At 29.9% G+C, this 25,123-nt stretch overlaps 2 protein-coding genes across 5 annotated transcripts; one reads left to right on the forward strand and one right to left on the reverse strand.

The window, feature by feature from the left end:
- Window positions 1-216: 216 nt before the first annotated feature.
- LOC112603030 (putative thiamine transporter SLC35F3) lies at window positions 217-13,798 on the reverse strand. Of its 4 annotated transcripts, XM_025351431.1 has the most exons (14): window positions 13,459-13,797; window positions 13,005-13,384; window positions 11,909-12,086; window positions 11,619-11,805; window positions 10,729-10,875; window positions 10,255-10,358; window positions 9,927-10,076; window positions 5,740-6,087; window positions 3,651-3,785; window positions 2,617-2,806; window positions 2,462-2,551; window positions 2,033-2,162; window positions 1,886-1,915; window positions 217-1,098 (listed from the first exon to the last, which is right to left on the reverse strand). In XM_025351431.1, the coding sequence occupies exons 4-14, from the start codon at window positions 11,641-11,643 to the stop codon at window positions 987-989; spliced, it is 1,461 nt and encodes a 486-aa protein (XP_025207216.1). In that variant the 5' UTR covers window positions 11,644-11,805; window positions 11,909-12,086; window positions 13,005-13,384; window positions 13,459-13,797; the 3' UTR covers window positions 217-986. The 4 variants fall into 4 exon arrangements, with proteins under 4 accessions (XP_025207216.1, XP_025207217.1, XP_025207219.1 ...); XM_025351432.1 differs by lacking the exon at window positions 1,886-1,915 and having other exon boundaries at window positions 13,459-13,798; XM_025351434.1 differs by lacking the exon at window positions 5,740-6,087.
- A 5,263-nt stretch (window positions 13,799-19,061) lies between these two features.
- On the forward strand, window positions 19,062-20,030 carry LOC112603028 (uncharacterized protein PFB0765w-like). The gene has a single exon (XM_025351429.1). It carries the CDS (start codon window positions 19,062-19,064, stop codon window positions 20,028-20,030), a length of 969 nt encoding a protein of 322 aa, XP_025207214.1.
- Window positions 20,031-25,123: the final 5,093 nt, after the last annotated feature.

A 25,123-nucleotide genomic window follows, 5' to 3' on the forward strand; every position in this document is an offset into this window, starting at 1 on the left:
TTTTTTATTATTAACATATATAGATACATTATATTTTTTGTACAATTGTCTACATGATTTTTATTTTCAATACAAAGAAAAATGATCGCATGTAATGTAGAAGTTGGTTATACTATTTCTGTTGTTACAAATAAGAATACCTAAATACCTATAGGATAATTATCATAGAAGTGAACCGAGAGAGGATGAGAGGTATTTATAGTAAAAACACAAATATTATACAATGGTATTGCTCGTGGACGGATATATTGTCGTCTTTTTAATCCACAAGATGTTTCCTGCAATTCTTCATAAATGCGCGACATCGCAGTATATAAGTATACATTTTTAAACACATTATAAATTACATTAACGTGATTTTAAACAGATAATAATATGTAAGTACCTATATCATACGAATACGCGAGTTTATTACGTTTTATTTTATATTAAACAAGAAGTAAAAGAAATCGTAAAATGTTGTTCATTTCTGTTGTCAGTTGACAAACATTATCTACACAGGTAGGTACCTAATAATAATTATAATAATAACAATTGTACATAATAAAGTAATATATTATACAATATACACGAAACACGAACCTGCTGTACGGATATGTCTTAATATTATACTTTTAAAGTGTGCTCGAATTGGAATAATAATAAAATTGATCTGATTCCAAAAAATCTGATTATCACATATTCAAATTATGATAATGTACGTCTATTAATTTAAAGTTATAGTTCACCCCTACACTGATATTAATTCAAACACTGTCTCTAAGATTTATTATTTATATATATAGAAGTAAAATGGCTAAGAAATGAAATCGGAACATTCGCAAAACTATTGCGACTAAATTCAATGAATAATTTTTATGACAATTATTATTATTATTATTATTATTATTATTACAACGTTTTCCGGTCAATTTATCGATAGCGACGTATAACGTTGTTGACTTCCGTGGTACGTAAACGGCATTGGCACTAACGGTAGTAGTTGGTCACCTTACCCGACCGGACGGAGATCGCAAATGCGATCTGATGTACCCGGTCCGGTAGTCAATTTCCACTTTTGGTGGATTTGGTGGCAAACCCCGGTTCTTCCGGCTCCACCTGTAGGTACAACAATAGACAGAACGTACATACATGTGACACACTTGGCGGCGCAATCGAAAGGGTTCTAATTACATTTTCAATCGATCTTTTGCACTCGCACCAGTGATCTAAACAATCTTTGGTATATATTTTAATTTGTTTACATTTATTTTTTACATCACCAAAAACCGCATGCAATTACCGTTCTAAATCGCCATGCAAAGTGTATTTAATATAATATATATATAAATATATATATAATATATCGCCCACGTGGGGTACAAAAAGAAGAGGTTGCGCGTAACAGGATAGAAGCGATCTTGTAATTATATATTATTATCGATATTACCGTTATTACACATCTATAATATATATAGTTATATACTATTTTTACTGTGTAATATTTTTTACTACATTAATTATTATTGTTATTAGATTATAATATTAAACACATAAATCATTATTTTTGTTATTAAAGTATCACACACGCACACGCATACGCACACGAAACACGCGCCGACCTCTGCAGAGTAATTTAGACGTATAATCAAATAAAGGTCGGCTAAAAGTATACACATAATAATATATGTAATATCGTCTATTTTTTACGCTGTTAGCCAACCACTTCTTTTCTTTTTTATAACCCTACTACTGCAGCATCTATCACAAGGCCTTCCCCAAGCTACAATTCATCTTATTATTATATTATTATTATTAATAGTATATTATGTATATATTGGTCCACTCTTTCAACAATTTCCACAAAAAAATTCATGCTTTTTTTTTTGATTCACGCTACACTCACCTAGCGCTATGACTCAGTAGTATTATATTCCTGAAAATAATTGTTAAAAACATAAAAGGTGAGTGTTTCGTCCGATTTATTTGCCAGCGCTGTAGTAAGAAATGCCTAAACCGCTCGCATTGAATCTTATATTTATGTGCAATTTACCTGAGTAATCGGAAAATGTATTCTGGCCAGTTGTTAGGAAACATGACCAATAAGAAACCAATTGATATAAGTATGATGCCAGCAAGTTTCATACCATAAAACTGTACATCATGTATGGTTATGTCAATGGCTGAAACAGTAAAATAAGCAAAGTACAAAGGCCGTGTGTACAAAAAAAGAGTTGTTATATGCAATTGTTTACTAAAAATTATTTCGATAAACTTATAGTAGGTAGGTATGGTATACGTATAATATTTTAGGCAAGTTAATCACGACAAATATGTATTATTGTTTTCGTGTGTATAAAAAATGTATTTTTAATACACAATTTATGTTTTATAAGCACGAAACACGTCAAACTTGATGTAATTACTCGTACAAAAAACATAATATAAGTTTTTCGTGATTTAGACTGATGGAAAAATTTACCTGCAGATACGGGAACCGCGGTGATTAGTCCAAACGTAATGAAAATGTCGTAAGTGAACGCAACGCTCAAATTTCCCAGTAAGTTAGCGACTGAAAATAGTAATATATATAAAATTATGAGGCAGTGTGATGCAGATACAGATATTTGTTTGTACCCAATGACAACGTGCTGGCAGATAATAGTATCATCCAAGGCAAACGGTCCCAATGAAGTATTTCGACTTCGGAGAAGTATAAAACTAAACACACTGGCCAGAGGAGCGCAGCGTTCAATAGGCCTATGAGCGAAAAAAATAACGAAACTTGACCGTAAGTAGCATCGCCGATCATTTTCTTGAACATGACCTATTAAGTACAATACAATATTATCATTACAATAAAATAAAATGTTATACATTTCTAATTTCTCAATTATTTTCATTGTCTCAATGTTATTTTTGAGTTTACTCATTAATCATATCGCTCAAACTTATTACAAGCAGTTCTTTCACAACAGTGTTTATTCAATAAATAATTAAAATTAAAGTTAGTACTTATCACCTTATAATAAATATATTATAATTTATATCTATTTATGTTATAGAATATATCTATGCTAAGGCCAGTTTAAAGTGGTTGCAAAAAAGCAATTTCTTACGGCTCTGTATAATACTTTAACATGAAAATTCAAATTAAGAATAACAATATAAAATTTTGAAAATAATACTTATTTTATAAAGTTTTTACAAACTGTGTTGTCACTATTTAGTAGGTATCTCACCATTGCACATAAAAAGTTTTATAATCTCATAATATTAAAGGATTTATAGTGTTAAAAAAAAAAAAAATCAAGAAAAATGACACTTAAAAAAAATAATCAAATGGTATTAATGAATACAAATATATAGACACGTACATACCGAATAAATTATACTATACTATTATACTAGTAAAAAACTGCATCTTGTATATTAGAAAGTATTAGAATTCGATTAATTTTTTTTTTATTTATGTAATTTATACAGTTTAATACGTGTATAAAGTGATTAGTGTAAGATAAGATGCAGTTAAAATCATTTAAATAAATATTGTATTAGGTCTACGTGAGACGTTAATAGTGTTCGGTGTATTGAAATTTATCAACCGAACATACATAGGTACAATCTATTCGTTATATTTCAATAGCAGTGTTTGAACCGGAAGTACTCACTTTATACACAGCTGACCCGGCGGCAGCTAGAGCTGCTAACAAAACCCCGGTCATCGTTTTCTTTTTATTCGTTATGCCGGCATCCATATAGGCGAGTAAAGCCACGCCTGTGCTGCACAGGATGACAGCCACAATCTGCAAACGATCATTGCTGAAAACGGCACGGGTCGCGAAATATAGACGTGAACCCGTAACGTGCGTCGCGTAATACATTAAACTAAAATCCCGAACGTTTTAAACACTACGTATTATGATAATAGCGTTTCAATCAATAAAAGCATTATAGTGATATATCTACGTCATCGCAAGCTGATCGCATGCATAATGATATATTTTTATTAGAGTAGGTAGTCGATTGTATTTTTGAAAATGCGGTTATAGTATGATTAGGAGGTACGCACTGTATACTTTAGGCAGGGCTTGAAAACAATATTGGTTACCAATTTTGAATACCGGTTAAAACAATTAAAAAACCGAAATCGATATCAAAACCGAAACCGAAATCTGAAAAAAATAAATACCGATAACCGAAACCGAAATCAAGATCGGAAAAAATGTTTTCGGTTTCAAGCCCTGACTTCAGGTACGAGGTAAGTCCATAGGTGCAAATAAGTTGGAGCACATGAAAAAAATCCCCCCTCCCCTAATCCACGAATATTTTAAATCTATTTAATCTAAATCATGCGAATGTGTGCTCGTGTTACTAAAAAAATTGTATAAAAACATGTTTATAATATACATATATACAGTATATAATACTAAACATGACAATATATAATGTAAAATATACACTATATTTGTAGTATCAATTGTGATCTACAATAAACATATATTATAATTACTTGAAATAATAATAATAATAAAATTAGTAGTAATTAATTATCATAAAAATCGATAAAGTTATATTTTTATCATTTTGTGGTGTCAAAAGACCGTTTCGACAACAATGTTTGATGAGACTAATTTAGAAGTTGTTTAGCCCAAATAATGAGTTTTTTTGTTAAAATATAAGTTATAACGTGTAATTACGTGATTCAATTACCTATTTGTGCCAATGAAAAGTGGCCTAATGTCGGAAAACGATCAAACGTGGCCGTGGAGCCCAAACCTTAATATTGTAGCTACGTCGTTTTGTATGATATTATGATGTGCTATAATATTTTCTATGATACAGACAGACCTAACAACAGTGGCATATTTGAGAGTTCATCTTGGGTAACAAACAGACTTACAGATATATCACCTATACACATAATAAATTACATTCTAGCCTATAAGTATAACGTATTGTGAAGAATTTATGAATTTTCAAATTATAGAGTCCCTGAATATTTTCTTTTGGCAAATGTAAATTCTTACACGAGACATAACAGGTAAGCAGTTAAGTATTCTTACACAAGAACAAGGAATTAAAGTGAGTAAAATATGTGAGTTCTTTCAAATAAAATACATAGTAATTAAACTAAATACTCGTACTCCTGTGCATAAGAAAATTCTATTTGAACCAGACTTAATGAGACTAATAAGTAAATTATTACGTAGTACAATAATAATTGGTGGATGGTTAAAAATTGTTTGTTAATCGTTTTAAGCTATATTTTCATAATACTATATGACACCGTAATTAATATTATTGTTTTTGTTTTTGCAACGAAAAAAGTGCAAACGGCCCGTTGTATTAAATAAACATTTTGTGGAATGCTGTGTGGAAAACTCGACGTATTTTTAATCTCGTGTAGAAACTCACGCGAGAGTGATTTTTACCTGTCACGTCTCTTCGTGAAACTAGTAATTTACACTACATTATGACTGTATTTTTTTTTCACTCCGTTACAGTTGTCTCTGCCCCATCCCTTTCTGTCCCTCTCAAATACACCGCTTTGATCGATCACAGCAACGACAACGGTCGTACCATAATCCCCGCGGGAACCATATGCACCCATTTATCTCCCGCCCAGCCGCCGCCACCGCGGAAGTCGTGCGCCGCAGACCCGCGTGGACTGACGGCGTCGTTTTTTTTTTTGGTTTTTTTTTTTTTTTTTTGGGGGGGGGGGAGGTGGGATCGGGAGGAGATCCCGAACACACTCACCCGGACGCCAACGAACTGATCGTGGAGTATAACCCAAGACAGCAGATACACGCAGCACACGTTGATGGCGAACAGGGCTAGGGCGTCGGTGGCCACGAGTATGCTGAGCGCGTGTATGTACAGGTAGTTGGTGAACACCCACAGCATACAGAACATGCAGCATCTGGTCAGGAAGTGGGCGGCGGTGAAACCGCGGTCCCGAAAGTTCCGGACGCTCTCGCCGAGTATGTCTGTGGGCGTCTGGTAGTTGGGGCTGCCCAGCTGACAGAAGAAATACAGCGGAAAGAACAGCACTGTCCAGTTCGTGCAAAACCACGTGGTAAAGAATGGCGCGTTGTACGTCATCAGCTGCAACGCGTCCGTCCGGCACAACGGTACGACAATAATGAGCGTATAATAATATTTATTGATTAAATTAATAAAAAATATTAAATCATTATCCTAACAGGGTGCAATGGAATGGGCGTGTACGTGTGAACGTGTGTTGAATTTAGTGTGATGTCCGCACGACCCACGACGAGGCGATGGATGCTTTTGTGCGGTAAGTCGATATCCGTCGAGAGGACGGTTCGCCCGATTGCATCCCACCAACGTGTCCCGGACATACTAGGTACTCGAATTATTTCCGGTCTTTTACTTCGATTTCCCGCGATTTCATTTTATACTTTTTTTTTGGTTAACTCGACTTTTTTCCCGATTTCAATTCTGCAGTGGTTCCCTCAAATAATTAGTTGTTAGTAATCGAATTGCCTTCGATAAGTATGATAAATCAATCGTTAGCTTAATTTTAACTTCATCTCATATTATTTATATCTAACTCAGACGAAAGCATGAGTGACCGCACGCTAGTTGGAAATTTTGTAGCTACCAGATGTAACTTGGGCATGTGTTGTTGTACGGGGATAAAACGGATTTAGGAGAAAACCATTTTTGAATGGATTTTTGGCATGCCGAAAATTATTGCAGATAACATGAGTGCACTTTTAAAAGTATTGTAACGTTGATTTGAACAATCAGGAGACTTGTGATCAATACCACAGAGAACACATTATGGGGGATAACCACAACAGGTTTTTGTGTGACCATATTACTAACAGTTATTACATTAACTTAACGTTTTAGGTTTGAGGCCCTTAAACTTTAATTTTTGTGTATAATAATGAAGAAAGTAAAAGTTGTTTTGTTATTGTCGCGTTGCTGGTTAGTATTGGTAGTATTGTTTTTTGATACATTAGGCATAATTACATGCAGTAGCCAGTAGGTAGGTGTGTATTTTAACGAGAATTTTGACCGGCAGTCACAGATAAGGAGACTTGGTCGTACGTAATAGTTACGCAACTATGCTGTTATCTTAATAGAAACAGTTTACGCATACTTAATCGAAGTATGTTGCTAAGTTTAACATTAAAAAAAAAGCTGATAATAACAGTAAAATATTGATAGCGAGTAATGTAATTCTAATAGCATTTTCACTAATATTATTTAACTCATTGTAATCAATGAGTGCACTATTTAGAAACGACGGGAGCGCGTGGGTTATATGTGCATATTTGATATTTATACACATCGGTCTGACTCCACCGCAGAACTGAATTTATTACGAAAATTATAAATTTTAATATAATAAACATATGTAAATATAAACCGATTAATACATAAAGTATAAAAAATTGTAAATTTAGATTGCTAATTATTATGAACACGCTATTAGTGTTTAATTATTATAATAATATATATTTATACCGTATTATTATATCAACTTGAATAACTCAAAATTTAATAATATATTTCTATAAATATCGTAAAATAATAAAAATTGATTCATAGTATCTATAAATAGATAATATTTTAAAATAAATTAAAAATGTTATTGCGTATAGTAAAGTTCATAATAATATAAAATACATAAAAGTTCAAGTTCTCGCAAAATGATTTTAAATTATAAAAAAATAATTAACATATCATTATTTATTGTTTAAATAAGTAATTTCGTCCAAATATGAAATTAAAATGTCTATAAAAAATAATTGCCTTTATATATTTTTAGATTTTGTAGTTACAGTATAACTACTTATGAAGAATCTTGTTTTAAATTTTAAAAACATTTTTAATCGAGAAATTACTAAAATATTAAGATCTTTGTATTCAATTTTCAAACATTAGTTTTTTGTAAATAATTTTTAATTAACATTTATATAAAAAAAAAAAAATTTTATGTCTATAAATAGCTCAAAAATAGTTTGTAGATATATTTTGATAATTTTATCATAAATAAAAAACGATAATATAAACATTTGGTGAAAATTTCAAATATTTATAACTATTTGTTTTTGTTTTACATCAAAAACAAAATCAATTCTGTTAAAAATTTGATTTGCGTGAAAATTTTCTTTTTTCCTTAAATTTTTTGTTTGTTTTTAACAACTATAAAAATAAGAATTGAAAATGTTTAATTTTGATTTCTCTAAAATATAAACTAGATCTAATCTGATATCCAAAACCATTCCTACTCTCGAAAATACAGGTATTTTATCGATAACGTATGGAGTACTAATCCATAAAAAAAAACAACAACAAATCATGGTAAAATCAATACATTTATCAGAATCTAAAAGTTTACCTATCTAGATTTAGTTGGAAGTTCGTGTACAACGTTTCACCCAACTTACTCAAAGGTCTATTAAGTGTTTTACATTGCACTATATAGTATTTTTTTTAGAAGGAAAGAGGTATGTTCACCTCGATTGTTGTTGATCTAAAATATAAATAACCTACATACCTATCTAATTTTTATCTCCTTCCATTTGAAATTTTCTGGCAGAAAGTACAAACTTAAATAATATATATAATAATCAGAGTCCAGATATAAATTCACTAAAAATCATTGAAAAATACTCTAAAAAAATATCTAAAAATGCATTTAAAAAATGACATACAAATTTTTTTAAATTATTGTCTTATTGGTTAATTAATAATATTTTAATTTTATTTAAAAAAAATATATATATTAAAAATCGAAAATTTTTACTTGCAATCACCGACGATGGATTTAACTAGATTTACCGAGTCTGGGTGATAATTAATAAAAATAAGATACAGGCATTATTGTATCTATAGAACGATTTATAAATTGTAAGAAAAAACCCGAAAAGCATGAGTAATATTTTGAATTAACTATATTTAATTATAAATTTAATACTCTAAATAAATTTAATCTATGATCGTAATATATAAAAATACTTTATATTATACTCGTAAGTTGTATAAATATGCATAAAAAACGAAAAAATGACTGAAAATGCCAAAATATGCCCTAAAAATGAACAAATACTAAAAAATATTAAAAAAAGCAAAATAAAAATTTCACTTTTGATATCTCTGATACACGAATCAAATAATATAAAGCATTGTATTAGATATCAAACGAAAAAAGATTTTGCATAGGAATTCGGGTCTTAATAAATAATGTTGAGTATAAAGAGCTGCGATTTTCTTGAAAGGTTTTTTTTTGAAACGGTGCCTATTTTATAAAAATAACTGTGTAACCAACGATATAATAAAATTGTTTTTATATTGTGTTTCAGAAAAAAAAAAAATGTTTGAATTTCGTATTAATTATTTATATAAAATATATGTAAATAGTTAATGTAAACTTGCTGACAAAGCGTGTAGAACAGTACACGCACACGGCACACTGCTGTTAAACAATACTTTTATAAAGTCTAGTTTTTGACCGTTCGTGCAACACTTCCATTTATAATACATTCTAATGCATAATAATATGATGGCGTGTAAAATGGTAATTTTCGCGTGTTATTCTTCAACCGTCAGCGAGCAATAATTTTAACTTCGTTTATAAAGAATAGTCTAAGCATAGGTAATCCGATTCATAAACACCTCGTCTGCGTTACCTATCTATTTATGTTAGCGTTTTGTACAACTCTTCATTTCCAATGAAAGCAACGCTTACGGGAAATATATATATATATATATCATTTAAACTGTATATTTTATCGTGTAATTTATTATAACATTTTTTTTAATTTAACAAAAAATCGTATTAGGCATGGTATATGTGTATCGTTGTGTGTGTGTATGTGTGTGTGGTGACTGGTGGGTGGGTGTAAGTGCGCCAGACAATTAGTCGAATTAATGAGATCAATAATATATTTTTATTTTATATATACCGTTTGCTGGTGTATGGACGAAAAATTAATACCGCTGCCTGTGAGCACCGGATATTTGGTCGGATGGTACATGTACAGGTACTTGATGGCGTGCGTAGCGCCCACCCAAGACGCGGTGACAAAGAAAGTGACGCACAAACCATAATATACCTGTGGACATTTGGCGGTATTATACACAATACAATATCTTAAGCAAATAGGAAATCGGTAAGTACTGGAAAATATTTTTTCTATAAGCCAGCAATGGATTTTTTTTAAAGGTCCTATCATCTGTTTGGTTTTAAAAAAATTAACGAGTCGCGCTGAACTATGCGTGCACTGTACAAACCTTCCTCGCATGTTTCGAACAACATTTGTTCTTCAGCCTTTTGAACACGCCCAACTGCCTCCGCTGGCACTGTTCGACCTGTTCCACGTCTTCGGGCTGACACACTATAGAAAAACGGTATGAAACAAGACGAGGGTTTAAGTCATAAATGCACACACAATATTAGCATAAATCCCGGTCGACGGGATATGATATTTTGTTCGAGGCGTACAGAAATGTCTAACCCTGGAGATGAGGCTTATATATTTACCGTATATATTAACCATAAAGCGATCGAACATTAATTACACGATAAGTACACGATTAATTTGATCGTTTGAATTTCACTTGAATAAGTCAATTGATAAAACTACGCACTACTGCAGTGTGATCGAAGTTGCAGAGCAATCGAATTATTCACATATTAATAATTTATGCACAAGGGTGTACGCCTCGGACCGTTGTTAGATCGACATGATACAATCAGACACGTACGTGATTGGCTTCTGGACAGCACATGCGAGAAAGGACCATAAGGTTTGTGGTCTGACGTCAGCACGGCGTTACTTTGCGAAAGTCTAGGCTTCCGCGGGTTGAATATAGTGGGCACATCGCTGTTTTCGACCTTCATCACTCGAGTATCTAAAAAATCATCAACTCGTTACATCGTGTAATTTATTTAAATAGGTATTTGGTCAAGCTATGACCAAGAGGGTGTTGCGGGCTGTATAATTATTTATTCGTTAGGTTAAAGCGTTTTGTATAATACTGTGCCCAATTATACGGGATAACAACACTGACAAGATTTTAATTAACGTCGCTAAATTCATAATCAATCTCTAATCCACCTAACGTTCCACGCGATTACGTTGAAATAACGATGATAGATTCGTTAATTAATTACATCAAACCGTATTCAACAAGTGGATAAAAAATATGGATTATCTGCATTATGTGCACGTCCGAACATATAATATCACAATACGAATAATATCGCGCCAACCTTTTACACTGAAAAATATACCATATTATTTAAAACTTAATTCAATAAAACCATTGTTTTTAAATTTTAAATTCTTTTATGAAAAAATCTTAATTTTTTGGAACTTTGTATTAGAAATAATTGCGATTGTATGAAAATTCGTTTTTGAGTTGACGTTTGAAACTTAATAGGTAATAATAATAGGTATAATGCCACGTACAAATATTTATTTCACGGTCACTTAGAAAATTGTACTTGGAGACTATTCAAATGGATGTATATTGCGTACGTTTTTCATTGAACATTTTATGTCCATTTCTAAATTACCTACATGTGTACTTTTAAAAACAATATTCATTTAACAAACTAGTCAATTAAGTTTAACAGTTGATTATTTAGGTACCTTCGTCCGGTGTAGCGATGGACATAGTTGATGTTTTTAATTTCCCTCGTTCAGACAAGCGGTTTTCGATGTTATATATTAATTTTTTTTTTATTTTGTCGTTTTAAATTTTTACTTGGTTAATGTTAATTTTTGTGTGTAGATAATATAATGATGTGACATGATCCATTGGTGCCTTTCATTATACCTGTTGTGTTTATATTATTATTAACATTGTAAATAATATTTTACTATATTATTTTTATAAATGTTATTAGTGATATTTTTATTTTCATGCTTATTATGATTACTTCATCTCGCTTTAAATATTTTGGTGGTATTTTGTATTCAATCATTCCGTTGTGATAGATTTGGTATCAGTTTTCCGATTCGCCAGAAAATATTTATGCTTAGTATATACAACAATACGAATAAAACTTCGGATAATTTACTGCTGGTAAAAATATCTATACCAACTAGGTATTATACCTACAATAGAAGTAAATATAAATCAATAATTAGTAAAAATACATGGCTATATTATAGAGTGGTGAAAAAATAATTAAATAAATCTTAAAATCCTAATAGTACATTTAAAATAATAAAAAAAGTATTATAAACTAGAAAAAAGTATGCATAAAGAATGTAAAAAAATATATTTTGTTTAATAAATATTAAATATTTTAATATAAATGTTAATAATATTGTTTCACTTGTTAATAATAAGTATAAAAAATATATGCTAAAATCAATATTTTATAAATTTTACAATGAATGAATTGTGACATTGAAAATCGATATTATAATAACAAAAAAAAAAAGAAGAACTGATTTCAAAATAAACTCGTACATCAAAATAAGTCATAATTATTATTACTATCCAATCTAATCTTAACAATAATTTGTCTATCACATAATTTACTCGTACATTTTATAAACAATTTAAAATACGGTGATCTACGAAATCACTACGATAAAAGGCTAGGTATTAAAAAATGACGAGCTGTAATATACTGCAAAGTTAAGATTGAAATTGTTTTTTCTATTATTGTTGGAATATCATTAGCAAGTATGCGTTAAGCATAAGATCATAGTTCGAGATACATTTTGATTGAAGTTTTAATATAAGCTCAATGTCTCACAGCAAATATTGATAAAACGCATTCGCTACAAATTCACAGACCCTACTATAGTAAACATAGGTACATCATGTTATTATAGTATGATACTGATGCATCCGATTACTCGAATCGTGTCGGAGGCCCAAATAAGATAACAATATTTGTAGTTATCGAACTAATCGGACACAATATTATACGCCAGCTGTTTGACACATCCTATACTCGTAAATACGGTCACGTGTTCGGTAAACCGCGCGTAAATCAAAATTAATTTGCGAGGTCTCACCTTTAAACTGGCCGGAGGAACAATAAGACGACGTCGCACGTCTGCGTTCGCAATCATAATATCGCCGACGCAGGACTTCCGGGACGACGACGAGGTAAGAGGACTAACTCTCTCATCGCCCGCGCGGTCAAGACACCGCGATTGACCGCGTACGTTCTGTACGGTGCGAGACAATAGAACACATTATTACTGTTATGACAATACCTACTAATAATCGGCGGCAAGTACATCGGAGAATGTCCTTTTACGCGTCATATGTATATTGTATATATATATATCTATTTTGTGTGTACACAAAACGACCGTGGTGCCCGGGCGGCGTATGTCAAATGTTCAAGTCTCACACGCGTTCTATTATACATCCGGCAATATATTATTATCTAATACAATATTATCACGATATTATTATTATTATTATTTTTATTATTATTATTATTATCATCGTTACACTTACCCAGACGACGAGACGTGACAACGGTGTCCATATCGCGCTGTGGCGGTGTCTTTTTGATCTCACATCGCGTCAAACGGGGTTTAACGCGACGACGACGACGACGACGACGACGTGCAATACCTGCTCGTGTACGCGTATATTACCCTATCCCTTGTGCGTATATATTTATATTTGTATGTGTATGTGTGTGTGTGTGTTATACGTTATCGACACGGTGTGACCCGGTAACCCTGTTGTGGCGAAGGAGTTCGACGTGTCTCGGCGCCGTACACGAAACTGCAGCAAAGCGAACGCGCGCGTACGCTACACCTACCACTCGAGAGCTAGCGGTTATTTCGCCGTTTTCTCTCCCGTTTCTATCCCGCTCTCTCTTCTTACGCCGCCCATACCGCCGATCCGCATCCCGCCGGCGGCTATCCTCCTCTCGCTGTCGCACTCACACTCTCTCTCTCACTCTCTCTCTCGCTCTCTCTCTCGCTCGCGCTCCTGGCACGCGACCGCAATTGATTTTTCTACCCGCCGCCAAAACGCGGGGACCGACCTCTGGCGGCGCTAATTGACCGGTGGCGGCGGCGGCGGGCCGCGCGGGACCCGGCCGGCGGGATAGCGTACGGCGCGGCTCGAGCCCGCTCTGCCGCTATACCGCACCGCACTGTACGACGCATAGGTACCTACCTACCTACCTATCTGACCGTGCACGCGAGAATACACGGCCGCCGATCGCCTGAACCCACCGCCGCCGACCCGGCGACAATATTCTATTATGGCAGCTTTATATTATATTATGCATGTTTTATGAACGCGGTATAATGGAAATATGTCTCGGTCCGCCGACCACAATAATACCGTTTACACTATATGTATAATAGGTATTATGTTTACCGTAAAGGCGTAAACCTATTACCTATAACCGTTGTCATAGTACCCTATATAATACCCGCGTCCCGTGCACGTATTTTACGATAATATTACGTATATGTTTTACCGACTGTGGTCCGTTTACGTAATATATTAATTATACGCCCGATCTCCGCGGACAGTTCTCGTGATTTTTTTTTTTTTAACGATATCGTGTCGCGGTCAGGAGCAAAACCACACTTTTTTAAACGCAATAGCTATTAACGCGTGCGGCGGTAGACGTCGTCGGACGAATAATCGTTTAGAGTTTTGATAAGAGTAGATTAGTGGGGATGGTGTCGTGAACAGGGGCGGACTGGCGCAAAAATCGGCCCGGGCGATCACAAGGGCCCAGCTGCGCTTAGGTATTATATATTATACAAATAGCACTATATGTATACCAGCATACATTTCTTAAAAGTAATAAGTAATAACCTATAGACAGATGGAATTAGTGGCTCTCCTCTCTCCCAGCTATTCAATCATCATCATTTGGTCTGTTAGCTAAATACAATTTAAAAAAAAAATTTGTGTTCTTGATCGCCCACCCGCCCGTCGGCCCAGTCCGCCCCTGGTCGTGAACCGCTACTATAGTTATACAGGAACCCAGTGGCATCAATAACATTATGTTCTGTATGTTATAATGTAGAATACGTCATACAGTTATTCGAGAATTTAACGGGGAGGTATGCTCAGTGGCGCCGAAAAAAGGGGATAGAGGGGATAACTGACACCCCGGTTATAATTCTGGCGGGGCAATACTATCATTTTGACTCCCTGCGTCACTAAAAATAAAACTTTCGCCCTTTTATATCACACGGTTTTTGGATACATAACGTATTTAACATTTTAAATTTTGGACGCATTATATGCATAAAATGTATGTAATAATATCATCACTATCGATGTCTGATTTGATATAAGTTATATAACCATGGTTATGTTCTTCGTATTTTTATGTTCTTCTCCTCCCTTTTATTAAACATGAAAAATGGTTCCGGATTCACTGAGTATACTCGTTTTGGAACTGCGAATTAACCTCTCTCGACGTAGGTAGATATACTTACTTAAGAATCAGGGTCGAACTTCGCGACAATACATATGTAAATTTTCAAGTTTAAACATAATTATTCATATTATATTCAATAGGCACACGATTTATAATTTATCTGAACTACGAAGTTCATATAGGTGTACAAAACAATCAAAGAACTTTGAGATACTATAAAAAAAAAAAAAAAAATATTAACAGAATATATTTACATGGAATAAGTGGTAAGGATTATATAGAATATTATTAAAACTCTTAAATGTCTTGGATCTAATATTATACAATTTGGATTATTCTATTTACAGTTGCATGTGTTTTATTATTAATTATTATATGTATAATATATTATAAATGTATGTATACTATAACTAATAATAACTATGGTGATATTATAATATTGAGTACAACATACGTCGCGATGGAGACTGGAAATTGTACATATATATAAAAAATATTTAATATCTATATTATACATATGTAGATAGAAGATACTATAACTACAACTATACAATATACTGCAATACTAGCTACTTTTGCCATTTATGGCAGCCTGCATGTTCTGACTGAGCAAATAAAATGCCGAACAAAAATCGTTATATTTATACTTAAACTTAGCCCCTAAGGTTATTATATATGCTCGTGCTGTTGGTACAACACACGGGTCAAGGTCAACTGTGCAGTCAGAGATCTAATTGACTGGATCGTTGCAAAATTAAATATCTACAATTCAATTGTTTACCATATGTCCATATACTATACAAACGTAAAAACTAATAAAATAAAATAAAACACTTCTTCTTAGATACATAACGTGATAGGTCTATGACAGTGTTTCCCAAAGGGTGTGCGTGAAAAGTTGAACTTTATATACATATATATAAACCATTTATATTTGGTAAGTAGGCAATATTTAATATTTATCCAAAGTGTACCATGACTTATAATAACTAATAATATGTCCCGAAGGAAAAAAGTTTAGGAATCACTGGTTTATGAGTTACCTATGGTATCATTTTTCATTTTGATAGATTTAATGTTTGTCTCGTTCTACCTACAATAGTTTTTTATTTTAAAAGTACCTACTTCAAAAGAAGTTAATTGAGAGTATAGCGAGATCAAAAGCAAAGACAAATTCATTATATTATTATTATTATTTTTTATATTATTTATAGGATTAAATATTCAAAGACATTAGTCTATATTTGCATTTAAATTAATTATATACTTATACTAATAAGTAATAAGTAATAATACTAATATACTAATATACTTATACTAATATTATACTTATTAATCTTATTTGCATTACAATGTATGAACTTTTTTTTTACCATGTATAGTAATATTACTGTTTACAAAAATATAATTTAAATAAAACTATATGATATCGTTGATATTATACTATGGATAAACTATAAGACCTACTTGATTATATAAAACTTTTATATTATGAACTTTTTTAAATATTCAGGTTAAGTATACAAGGTACACAGTAATTAGCATTTCACATACTCGTTTAATGTAGTATTAGCTACAAAGAAAATCCAAACTATAAGAAACAATATAAAATTAAAATTTCTATTTATATGATGCTATTAAATTATTTAACTTACTCGTAATAATATTTTTATTTAAAAATGTAATAATGTTTTACATTTAAACATTAAAAGTTATATTATTCAATTATTGTTGTTTATAATATGTATAATATGATATGACTATTATTAACCAACAGACGCAGTATTAATAATTGTACATTGAACCTCAACTACTACAAGCTCAGGTATATGCTTTGTATGAATTACTTATAATATTTTAGTGGTTTTTTGTTATATAGATGATAAATAATAATAATACATGTATTATTAATTATTATAAACACTAGGTCTCTAGGGTTTATAGAAAAATATATATACAAATAGAGCACAATGGCTATTAATGTATAATTATTTATTATATATTAAAAAAACAATACTTCAAATTGTTAATTCAACAAAAAAAATAAATAAATAACTAAGTAAATCAATAGGTATTTAAAAAATAATGTAAATGCTGTCAATACACCATGCATGTTTATGTAATTATATTTAATTACTACACAGAATATAATATGATTAGAGGTATTTTAAAACGGATTTAAATTAATATTTGACAGATCAAAAAATAACTAAAATACATTTTAATGAATTTATTTTAGTATTTAGCGGTTATATATATTAATTATACGTATACGACAGGACTTATAGGAGGATTAGGTATATTATCATAATATAAAGGTCACTAACCTTTCTATTTACTGTTTTAGATTTGTATTACGTATAAGTCAAATTATTTTATCAAATTTTAATTTATGTATTTGTCAAAATGTATTTAGTATCAATTTTTTTTTACATTTTTTTTTTTTTATGTAAATTATCACTAACATCAAATATGCTTTACTACAAACACAATATGGTATACAGGCATGTAATATGTACAGCTTACACATTAAAAATTGGTTTTTATGCATATTTGTCTTTCAATGGAGGTATGTTAAATAAACATACAGAATACGAATCGCAACGACAAAACGAAACAAAACGACTATCCTAAAATATGTACTTAATAGGTATACTATACATTAAAATCATTAAATATAATTAATAAAAAAAAAATTACATTAATTTCTTAATGTTTTATTTAATTAAAGACAATGTACTATAATATTAATACTATAATATATGCAATATATTATACTTAGTGGATATTGGTACTATAGCAGTACAATAACCATTTATAGTTCTTAAATAATTCATGTAACTACAAACCAATATTGTACTACATTTTTCAAATTAAATTTAATACATGAAAATAATTTTCGTTTCCATTGACATGATTAATTTTTTTTTTATTAAATTTTATTCGCAATCGGTTATGCATAAATAAACAATAAGTACCATAGATTACAGAGGGTTAAGAATAACGACAAGAAACACGTAATAAGGAAACTTATTCAACAATAAAACTTTTAAAGTTTAATTTTTTTTAATTACTTTAACAATTTATACACATTACGTTAAATTTACTGTTTTTGTGTAGTTTTTTTTTTCTTTACATTGAGATAGTTTCGATGTAATCTATTGGTAAAAAATAGACAGTACAATTTTTAGAGATTTACTTTAACTAGAAAATTATATTATATTACTATGACCAAGTAAATTTACTAACTTCACATACCTAAATATAAATTATCATGTTATATAATACTGTATCCATAATACATAATATAATAAATATATTAGATATAATATGTGTATTGATATAGTAAACACTCATTAGTCACAATAACCTAGTGATAAATTTTAATAAAAATAATAAATTTTATAGATATTGTTTTTTGTGTATGATGATTATAGGTTAAGTATTACTATTATATACTCGATATCTTTATTATATATTATCTTCTTTAATCAGCAGAAAATTAACAAAAATGTTTTATCACTATAGTTATTTCATTTTTATTTATTCAATGTTATTTCTATGTTATCTAATATTTATAATATAATGTACCTATAATACTGTATGATATAATACATATATCTATTAAAAATTAAACAGGTATAAAAATCATACATAATATTTTGACTTAAATGCAGTCCTCAAATACGTTTTAATAATGTTTTTATTTACTATGGATTTTTATAAAAATGGCTTAATCTTAGTGCCATTCCTTTTTATTATTTTCATTGTGGTGAAACGAAATTTGATGAAAGAACCAGAACATGTGATAAAAATTGAATCGGATGAATCTTGCATACCAGAAGTAATATACTTTGAAAATATGTCTGTTGAGGATAAATTAAAAAAACTAGTCAATGAACTTTATAAAATTAAAAAATGTATACCACTCGAAGAAACGTTAGATGGTTTACATAAATGTTTAACAGAGATTCAACAACTAAAACATAAAATCAATAAAACATATCAGATTGAACAAGCAGAACTAAATAACGCGATCTTATGGCTAGAAAAATCAACAACTACTCGCGGTAAGTATACACCAATACCTCGCGACGAACAAAAAATTGAGAATCACGATATTAACAACATAAAAGAAGAAATAAGACGATTAATTACAAATAAATCGTCCATAAATGTATTAAGAGATACTGCAGTAAATTCTGCGGACATTAATAACAGTACAGAAGCTGACAATGGAAGTAACATGACCGATAAAGATAACATTACATCCCAAATCTCAAATGCGATTGAAACGGATATAATTAAAATGCCGAACATAAAATTAGAAAACATAATAGAGGTCAGGCACATGTTTAATCGATATTCGCCTGTGATAAAAATTTGGTCTCTAAAACTGTTTAATGATATGTTGGAGATGATTAAAATGTGGTACGTGACATTAATGGTTATTCGTTATTCAATATTCAACCAGGACAATTGGAAAAATACAATAAACCCAACAATATCCAGACTGCCGAAGAAATTGATCTCCATCCACACTGAAATTGACAATAAAGACGGCGTAGCTTCTATAAATTTAGAACTATTTCCGAAAATACCGGAAACAATAGTAAAAAGAAATCTTTTTTATCGAATAATTAATAAAATAAAATCTTATTTTTAAATTAAAATCAGGTTAGGTATAGTAAGCACTATATATATTATATTTTATAGTCAAACGAAAATAATTGTTGCAATAACTTGGGAACATTTATTATTTCTGAGTTTATGTATATACCATATATGTGTAAACAGGGACGAATTTGCCAAACGGAAAATCGGTAATCTTCCCGATGGGCCGCTTTTTATAAAGGTCGCTACACAAAAAAAAAAAAATAAAATATTTTTGTATGATAAGAAGCGTAAAATATTATAAAATTAAACAAGAAAGTATTACTTTAGTACTTATTGGTACATTCGAACTATTACTGGCCGAAAGAGTTAGTAAAATAAACGATAAATTTCTTTATTTTATCCTTTAAATATCTATCTATACTTTTTACGTTGATTACAATTTCAATAATATGAATAAAATAATAAATTGTTAATATTAACACAAATTTATAATATAATATGTAATAGTTAGCCACGGACTAAGGTAGAGATAAGATCTATGGTATAATTCAGTTAGTTGCATGCACGGCTATAAATAATATATCTGCTGGTAATTTTTTGTATGTATTTTGATTTTAAAATTTTGAAATTTATGAGTTACCGAGTCAGTTGTATTTAGTTTAAAAATTAAATTTAAAATAATAAACTGGAATCATTCGTTGACAAAAATGAAGTAGAGTTGAACATTACTATTGAAACAGAGTTACCGAAATTGAGATTAAGAAAAAAAAGCGTTTAAAGAGTTAACAAAAGATGACTCGATAGTAGATCCATTTAAAAAATGTACAGCAGAAATACATAATAAAATGACGGATAAAGTAGTAGAAAGCATGGAAAAAGTATTCCTAAAAAAATAATCAAATATATATATATAGACTTAATATGTTTGTCACCAATTTATTTTGAAGACTTAAAAAATCAGTTGCCACTAAATTTTTTAAATGTGTTTGCCATAAAACTTAAAATATTTTATAAAATACTACATTGGATAGCTTATAGTCAAAGTTATTACATTTTGCCTCTAATTAGAATAAGTTGAAAATATCATTACCTGACTCGTTTATTAATAATAATAATTCTGAGGAAAATGAAAACCAAGACAATGATGTGAATATTTTCTAAAATTTTTGTAATGAAAGAAAGTGTGTAAAAATATTGTGCTGTTTGCTGCTTTAATGTATTGATATGAAATACAATAGCTTTATAGTGATGTATATCAATAACTAACATTAGGTTATAACACTTATAATTTATAAGTATCTATTCATTATTCATCCTTCCTTCAACCTAGGTAATGCTTTAAATATTTTTATTGCTTTAGCTTAAATTTTATTTATTTATTATACATTGCACTACATTTATTTGCTTTAAAATTTGTTTATAAACTAGGAGGCCTGTGAACGCTCGTTTTCAATTTTAAAAATAATTAAAACTCGCTTGAGAAATACTATGAATTAAGATAAATTAGAAACTTTTATTATGGCTTCAAACAAAGATATTTTGAGTAGTATAGATTTTGACCAAATAATTGAACTAGATATTGAAAAACAAAAGTAAATTGTTTCGTAGAGAACTTAATTATTAAAGTGTATGAACTTAATGATAACATTTTAATTATAAATTATTGATGTATTAAAAATGAAATTATTATTAATTTAATTATTTAATAAAGAAACTAAAAGTTGATGATTGTAGAGATAACTGTCAATTGTTATTATAAAATATAATATAAGGACAAGGCAATATGTTATGAACAATTGGAAAAATAATAAAATGTATTTAATAATTATATAAAATGATTAGGACATTTAAATGAAAGTCTAAAATGAATGTCTATTGTTACAAAATATTTAAAGATATTTTCTATAAATATTTGACGTTCAATTTAGACTTTCAATCTAACTAACCCAAAACTATTATAGGTAGGCGGTAGTACTAATTTAGGGATGAAACTAAACAAATTTTGAAATTTAAGTAAAATTATGCGCTTTTTGGGTGATGGGAGAAGGGAGAAAGTTACATTTTCGGTGAATGGGCCGGTTTGATTCATATTTTCCGGGCTGTTTAAATTCACCAATCCGCCCCTGTACATTTGCAAAATATATAGACAAATATATTGTCGGTACCTACCAATCGGTATTACATAGATTAGTCCGTTACGCAACTATTATATTTATATCTACCAGTTCACCACTTTACAACATAGAGTAAGGTCTTATTTTTTAATCATAAACACTAAAGAAAAGACACCGAACTGATTAAGCTGTGCATATAAAAATGATCAGATTGATGATATAGTTGATGTACAAACATTTTTATTATATAATAGATGTATACCTGCAAAAATGTATATATTTATGTAAAAAACTCGATACTATTTTTTTTAAACAACAAATTATATTTATTTGTCTTGAGGTTGTATTTTTTACATTGGATCGATAAAAATTAAGTCTTGAAAAAACGTTTTGTAGTAATTATTCATAAGTTTCATCATTAAAATATTATAATATTAAAAAACCAAAAAATTCTCTATGCTTTTTAGTTTTTACATAAAAACGACATCATTACGTCTAATGCCATAATTTCAGACCATAGTTTTTCACTCCAGCCGACCGGTTAGGTTACTAGTAAGTGCATAGTTTAAAGGTCGGCGCCAGCCTTGTTCGGTGGTGTCCTTCCTCTATTGAACATGCCATGAAGATTAGAATTAGATCAAACTTTGCTTCTGATAATGTCTAGAAAGTCTAGAAATAAATCGTATGATTGAACGGCCATAGGCTGAACTACAGTCGTAAAAGTTGCTACTTTGGTTTACGTAATATAAGTATTATTCATGTTTTTGTGGTTTTTGAAAAATGTGTAAATTATTTTGAAACGTGACCTATTATAAATTGCATACCTCGTAAAATTATGCATTCATACATGTGCATATATATGTATATTTCATAAATTTTATTTTATTTTTCCTTATTAATTATTGGCATACAATGAAAACTAAGCTATGTTAATTGTTTATTATACATTTGTATAGATTGTAATATTTTCAAAATAAAGTCATATATTTAAAAAAACCAAAACTATGTTTAGCACAATATTCAAGTTTAACTTATGATAATTAAGTCAAAATATTATTTAATTTCGTATATTACATAATATAGGTAATGTTATAATTTGGCGCTGAGTTTGGTTAAAAAATCTGGTTCAATTCTCACCAAATTCTACGAATCTACTTACCCTCTTAATTAATTATTCAAAAACATAAAAATTTAAAACAGCAAACCACACAAGCAGCTTGCTTCACTTGAAAACAGCATACCTTTCAACAACAGATTTGTTTAACAACTGTATTTTTAATTTTATTACATGTGCTTATCTTTTTTTTTTTTTTAGTTTTTAACCGACGACGCCGCGGGAACTGCTTACGCATTGCTCCCGCGGCGCCGCCATCGTTTATTGACAATATCAAATATTTATACCTACGTGGGGGGGTAGACGAGACAGCTCCTTGACTTACTCCCCGTTCATGTGTTTTCAAAAATTATACATTTTGCATTAACAGCATTTCCTGGACCTCTTTCTGATCTTCTCCGCCGCTCTGGATGTCTCATTCTCTGTCGGGGCAGTCACAACTGTGCGGCGCGCATGTTCCCTACATGTACATTGTACCTATCTATTTCAATGAAAGTCACTGTTCAGTGTTCAAAAACATTTTAATAGTATGTTTGTATTGTATACATTTATAGAGTATGAAAAATTATTTTAGTTCTTATCAATCTACCTATTATTTATCATATAAGAATAAAATATTAATAGGTACACAAATATGAAAACATTTTGAGATATTTTATAATATTAACTCGTATAATTTCAGTTAAAGTATAATTTACTCAACATTATGTTAAATGTTTTGTTTACATAGAAAATACGTAACTGACAACTGTTTAAGTCCCTACTACCTGCTTTATACTCTCTTAAGTAATAGTATTAACTATCTCGGTTAAATATTTTTTCCAACCTACCTAAAATTTTAGATGGTTCAATGCACCACCTTAGTGCGTACTCGATGTCACTCATACATATTAAACAGTAACGTAGTCAGGATTATGTATGGGGGAATTGAGTATAAATTAAACTTATTAATAAATAAGTATATATATTTATATAATAAGTATATATAATAAGTAATAATAATAATAATAAGTATAATAATAATAATATATAATAATAAGTATATATTTATACTTATTAACTTATTTAACTTATTTAAACTTATTTTTAAGTTTTTTTACAATTTTTGTTAGGTTTATTGCTCAATTGAACTATTCAAGTACTGAGTTTAATTGTATAGCTATATACAATAAAATATTATTATATATTATAAACATCCCATTATGAAATTCATTTTTTTTTATTTGTTCATAAACGTAAAAAAACCAAATAATATTTTGAATTTAACCATAGTATTTAATATTCATCTACAACAAACGTATTTTTCTTGTTTCAAAACGTCTTCGGTCGGTAATATTATTTTCATATAAATTTAAAAGTGCCAAATCGTTTAATCTATTTTCGAAAGTCGTGTTCTTCAAATAAGTTTTAATCTTTTTTTTTAAAAAAAAAAAAAAAAACATTTCACTATTAGCAGTACCTAGTCAGTAAATATAACTAACTGGGAGGGCTACTAAAATTTTAAGCAATTTAAAATTTGATGGGAAAATCGTTTAATTACATTCTTGAAATGTGTCAAGTGCATTTTTTCGGAAAAATGTCTGTCTTTACAAAATTGTAAATTTTAATTTATCACACTACCAAAATTAACTGATAACAACTGTTATTTTTAATATGATCGTAATTATACATTGTAATTAGTCTTCATCGTGGTCATATAATTAATAACCATAAATAATATAGTTATAAGGCTTATAAGTTAAAACCACAGTGTTGTTGAAAACCCGTGATATAGTTAAAATGTTAATTATCATTATTATTATTAGGTACTAATCAGGTTTCTGGACGAGTTCTCTGAAATATTTTTGATTTATTTGTAGACTGACAAATGTCATATTCTTTTATAGAAGTAAGTACTGGAATTAATGAAAAATA

The sequence above is a fragment of the Melanaphis sacchari genome, unplaced genomic scaffold (assembly GCF_002803265.2).
Source record: "Melanaphis sacchari strain LSU unplaced genomic scaffold, SCAv2.0 Contig93_pilon_pilon, whole genome shotgun sequence".
Classification (NCBI taxonomy): Eukaryota; Metazoa; Arthropoda; class Insecta; order Hemiptera; family Aphididae; genus Melanaphis; species Melanaphis sacchari.